The 6,000-nt window shown below is 44.0% G+C and overlaps 1 protein-coding gene across 3 annotated transcripts in view; it reads left to right on the forward strand.

The window, feature by feature from the left end:
• Positions 1–6,000, forward strand: part of ARHGAP26 (Rho GTPase activating protein 26) — a 446,018-nt gene that overhangs the window by 345,308 nt on the left and 94,710 nt on the right. For all 3 annotated transcript variants that reach the window (XM_081036347.1, XM_081036348.1, XM_081036346.1), the window contains exon 19: positions 4,805–4,943. In XM_081036347.1, coding sequence (XP_080892473.1) covers positions 4,805–4,943 — 139 coding nt within the window. The remainder of the gene's footprint in view (positions 1–4,804; positions 4,944–6,000) is intronic.

Genomic DNA, 6,000 nt, shown 5'->3' on the forward strand with positions numbered 1-6,000 from the left:
TTTTTTAGACAACGCAAGGGGAAAAGAACAGCAAATTCGAACATTGCTGTAAGCAGTTACGATTGATGTTTTGCAAAGAGCGGTAATTAAATTTGCACTTATAAATTAAATCCTCGTGTCCTGACAGCAAATAACTCATTGTTGAGTCTCCAGTTATTTCCCTTCTTCTGCCATTTTAGTGAATGCAATAACATCTCTTGAACACTGAGCGTCAAACTCTGTTAGGCGCTTCAGTCCTCACCACAGTCCTGGGGGTTTTCACAGATGAGGCATCTGAAGGTCAGTTATGTAACTTGCTCAAAGTCATAGAGCTAGTAAGGGATAAAATCAGATTCATCAGACTCTAAAACTTAGCATCTTTTCATTTTGTCCTCTGTCTCTCAAATTAACAATGGGTATAAAGTCCACAAGTGATTAAGACTCAGACAGTCACGCTGTCTGCCTCCCAGCCCAGCTATATTCAGTTCTGTGACCTTGGACTAGTCTGTTACTTTCAGTGAATCTCAGTTTCCTCACCTACAAGATGGCAAGAATAATAGTACCTCCTTTGTAGGGTTGCTGTGAGTAAAATAATGAGATAATCCATGTAAATGACATAACATGATAAGCACTCCACTAATGTGGGTTATTTTTATTGTCATTTACGCGTATACCACCACTACCTCCCGCTCGCTCTCGGTCAGGGTCTGTGCGGAGCACTTTACGTGCTTGCTCATTTCAGTCGCTCTGCAAGACAGATGTTCAATCCCCATTTGCACAAGGGAAATGGGCTCAGAGGGGTTAAGACGCTTGCCCAAGTTGAACCCTAGTCTGTCTAGCTCCAAAGCCTGTTGGCTTTCAGCCCATAGGATTGTACATTTCTTTTTTATCTTTTTTGTGGTGATGTGACAGAGATGTCAGTGGCAGTGATGGTGAGGTCAGTGTAGCTGTCGGTGTCGTCCACAGAGTAAGCAGAAGCAGGACTCAGCTCCGCGCTGATTGGCGGCAGAGGCCCAGCCACCCTGACCACTCTGCCGCAGGCTTCCTGGGAAGAGTCACTTGGGGCTGATGGGCCTGTTCATTCCACCTACAGGAAGCCTGAAAGTGGGGACGCTTGGAAGTGGTATCCAGAGTGATGTTTTTCTTTTTGTCTTATTCCCCAGTCGCTTCTAGAAGGCTTACGGTCTTCCTAATAACTCCTGTTTCTAAGGCATTCCTGACTCAGTCAGAATTAATTTGTAAGTTTGGGCAGAATTAACAGGGCACATGAGGCGTGGAACAGATCCCCCACCCCTTTTGTGTTAATTTGGAAAGTCTGTGAAATGAGTAGATTGTTCCAGCCACGTGGTGCAGCTCTATAAATGCACTTCTCATAGATTACATGAGCCTACCCTTCCATCGTTCCGCAGGGGCATTTGTACAGTGTTTCTTCCTAGCAGGATGAAGGAAACTGCATTTGATTCTCTTGAAATCATCTCTTCCAAACGAAATAGAATTGGAATAACCAACAAAATTATGAATCATTCAAATCCTCATCAGAATTCCAACTGGAGTTTTGAGTCCAGAGGTGAAACTCTTGGCCCAGCTAGGAAGTGGCCAGACAATAAGCAGCCTTGAAACAACTGGCATGTGTTCAAATTCAGAGCTGAATGAACAACAGTAATTTCGGCAGTGATTTCGCAGACTCCCTGATGAAAGTCTGTGTTGTCTGCTCTGACTTGGTCTGGTTTAGAAAGGTGGCCTTGCTCCTCGGAAAAGTGTGTCATACAAGTGGTGACAGCCCCTGTCTGGCACTTCACATTTTGCAGTGGGCCCACTTGCACATTATTACATCTGATCCTGAGAACAGGCCTACCAAAGCTCTTCAGAAGCCTGAGCCTGGCTCGTGGGGAGGCCCAGAGAACTGGCCTTTGCGACTATAATACTCTCCCACGGCAAAATCTCCATCGAGAACTGATTCTAGGTTGCTCGAATAGTTTTTGTCTTGGAACAGCCAATGAAATAAAATCCTCATGTCTCTTCCTGCTCAGCTATGTATAACCATTGTTTTGGAAGCAATTTTTCACACATCTGTCTAAATCCATGCTCCTCCCTCACAACTTACTCTTCTTTGTTTCTCCAGCGTTTCTGGCCGTTTTTAGGAAAGAGTAAGTGCTCACATTTTTGGTGACAGTTGAAATGAAACATTATCTTTGTTCCCATTGTATTTGGGCAAGGATCACATTCTCTGTAACTCATTAGGAAAAGAGAAACAAAACCTGAAGGGCACCAGGCATAGGGCGTGGAGACCTATCACAATCTGGATTTATCTTCACATGTGTTTAGGTAGGCATTGCTGAGCACCTTACTTTAGGCCAGAGGCAGAAGGGTGCTGAGAGATACCAGTATTTCTTGAACTGTGTACTTGTGGGCTTAGGGACACTGGCCTCTGTAGTGCAGATTGGCTGGAAAAGATGAACTGAACGAATGATGACTGCTGAGGCCGTGGAGACTGCAGGTGTTAGAAACTTCAGCCCTAGCATACCTGTCCCAGCTCCTGCATAGCTGTGTGGCAGGGCAGGAAATCTCTGGTCGTAGAATGGTCTGTCTGCTTCCTATGTTAAGTTGACCTATGACTTAGAGATAAGTCATGTGAAGTACCTTGCACAGTGCCTGACAGATTCAAACACCCACCTGTAGGAGCGATGCTTAAATGTCAGTGAGAATGGTGCAGTTAGGCTGTGACCTAGGAGCCGCCATGGCTGTGGTCCTTGAATGCAACAACAACCATAGTTTCTCTTTTCTCCCAAAAAGGAGACTGGTACTCTTGCAGGTACCCAAAAGGAGACTGGGGACACGTGTAGCACTGGTCCTTGTTTTAAGGGGTGCCAACTTCTCTGGAGACCTGGCGGTTTTTGTTGTCTTTGTTTTAAGTCTCCTTACCCCTTTGCCCCAGTGGAACTCGGCTATGTAGCAATTCAGTTTATTTTGTTGAAAATTCAGTCCCCTAGAGAAAATATGATAATGCTGTTTTCAGACAGCTGTGTTTGGGAGCAAGATGGACTTAACCAGCTGCCTGGCATCGTTGGAGCCCCAGGACCTGCCAACCCACGGAGAGCAGCTGTTTTGGCTAAAATTTTTATCATTCTTATGACTTTGCTTCCTATATTATCAGCTTCTGAGTTCTGCTTTTAAATGCATGCACAAAGGAGAGAGGGCCATGAGAAAGACTCTGACGCGTCTGGGGCCACCCATGGTTGAAGGGGATGGGATGCCACTGCCATCCTCTTGTTACTCAGGATTTTGGGGAAAGAGAAAATCCAGAAGGAGGTTAGTTCCAAGTTGTAAGATGCTAATGAGTGGATTGATAAATACTGATACTATCGTAGAGGTGTTATGCAACCATTAAGAATCATGTTTGAAGATTTTTTTTTTAAGGGAGGGAGAAATTTACAATATAATGTTAAATGAAATGTATAGGTATAAACCTGTATAAAGACTACAATCATCATTATGGAAAAGTGTTTTCACACGACGTGAGATAACTCACGCCAGGGCTTGGCGTGGCAATCAGTAAATCACAGCTACTGAACACCGGCTCTAACCCCAGGGAACGTGGATATCTCGCGCACTGTTTTACTCAGAGTGCCTGGTACAAAGTAGCTGCTCAAGAGATCTTTCTTGATTGAATGAATGAGTGTTGTTGGTATTATATGCATTTCAAAAGAAAATCTAGGGACACAGGTTTATTTCTAAGTGATCAGCTGTAATTATATCTATGATTGTGGCAGCTGAACCTCTCTGTCTCGGGTCTTCATTATAACTGGTGAGGACAGTACTTGTTGCTCAAAGTCACTGAGAACTGAGTGAGCTACCTGTAAAACACGTGCAGTGACTGGTTCCGAGGGAGCCAACATCAAACAATGGCTATTGTAATTATTCTAAGTGCCATATAAGTGGTAGCTATTATAATAATTGTGCTGTGCACGTATCTGTAGAATAAGATAGTTGTCATAATTTTTGTCTATCATGTTCTTCTTATTGTTTTACCTTGGAATTTTCTTTTTTTAAAAAATAAAAGCTTAAAAGATGAAAGTTCATAAAAAAGAAATAAAACTCAAATGCTGACAGTGGTTATCTCTAAATACTGGAATTGGAAGACTTTTTCTGTTTTCTTCTTGATGCTTTTTTTCAAATTGCCTGTAGTATTTATATGTTACTTTTATCATTAGAAGGGAAAAAAGACACCTCCCCCCTTTAAATAAGAAAAAAATGCTCAGCATCAAAGATAATACAGAGCTGAAGAACTAGAAAGGATGCCCTCTCTGATGGCAGTTAAGGACCTGGAAATGGTGCCCTGCTCTGGGCTTCTTTGGGAAGTGTTATTTCAACGTATATTTCACATTCTAAGAAATTGTGAAGCCATCATTGAGAACTGGGAAATAGAACTCATGAGGGAAAGTAAAGGGATTTTGATTAATTGGTTCTGGACAAAGGTGGTCACAGAACTTTAAGTCCTGTTAACAAACAATGGCTTATATTTAGCACAGCTCCTTTCCATCTCCCGTGGAAACAATGACAAAAAGAAGACAAGTGGGAAGTATAGCAGAAGGGTTAGAAAAGAGAGTAAATGATTACCCAACTCTGAGATACGCTTCCGAAGGACAATGTTTAATGCCAGTTACTGGAGATATTTAAAACAAAGTTCCGAGCACACACTGGTGGTCTTTTCAGGTCTTTTTCTTGCTGATTCTTGGATACCACCAAGCTTTCAGTCATACGGAGGCCTGTGTTCCCTCCGTAATTCATTGCAGCATGTAACCATTGTGTGAAATTTTACTTGCAGATATTTAACACCGTGCCTGATCTGCCTCTCACCAATGCCCAGCTGCACCTATCTCGGAAGAAGAGCGGTGACTCCAAGCCCCCGTCCTGCAGTGAGAGGCCCCTGACACTCTTCCACGCCATACAATCAACAGAGAAACGTGAGTCCCACTGCTCGGGCGCAACGCGGTGCTCAAGGGACATGCCACACCGCCTCCCGGCTGCCCGGGGCACACCTCCGGCCTCCCTCTGTGGGCTGCCGTCTTTTGTGTCCTGAGGACTGTGTGGCATTGTGCCATCCCCGGTGCCATGGCTGTGTAGCCTCGATAGGACAGGAAGCAGTACTGCTGAGAATGAAAGGCCAAGGCCACTCGCTCTTAGGATTCTCTTTCTCGATCTCCTGCCGGCAAACAGCTGAGCCTCTCTCCCTCCTCTGGCACAATAAAAGCTCAGCTTAGACATCCTTTCCTTTTCTCAGTTTGTAATTAGATTCTTATTAGTGCGAGTCACATGCCCCACTATAATGTGACTCTGTGAGAGCAGAACCTTGTTTTGCTCGTCCTTCTACTCCACCTCTTAAAGGGCCTGGCATGGAGTGGACACCTCATAAATACATGAGATTAATTAATGAATTAATTACAGAATAATATCCTCCTTATTCCTAATAGCAGTGTAACCAAACGATTGTACCAGATCTTTTCCTCTCAGGATTTCTGAGTTCTTTGCATTAATCAGGTTCCAGTGCCCTAAAATACCTGGTTTTGTTTAGCATTTGTGATGAGAGAGTTGGATAGGAGTTGAGGGCTCCAGCTCTACCTGAAGTCCATCAGACTTGGGTTCCTGTGCCAGAAGCAACACCTGGGCAAGCCTTTTACCTTCTCTTGGCCTCAGTTTGCTCATCTGTAAAAAAGGGATAACACCTCATAGGGAAGCAGTGAGGATTAAATAAAGTTATCCATTTAAGCACCTGGCACAAAGCCTAGACATCACAAGGGCTGACAGCTAAGAGCCGCTGCTATGACCATTAGTTGTTGTTAATCCCATGCAGATACCAAGGCTGGTTCATTCACGCAGCTGACATTTACATGATGTCTGCCACAGACTAGGAGTATAAAAATACGACCTTGTCTTTAAGGAGCACACAAAGAGTAAGGGGAGCAGACAAGTGAACAGATAGATAATGGCAAGTCAGCACACAACTGCTCTCGTAGAGATGGG

The sequence above is a fragment of the Rhinolophus hipposideros genome (assembly GCF_964194185.1).
Source record: "Rhinolophus hipposideros genome assembly, chromosome: 23".
Classification (NCBI taxonomy): Eukaryota; Metazoa; Chordata; class Mammalia; order Chiroptera; family Rhinolophidae; genus Rhinolophus; species Rhinolophus hipposideros.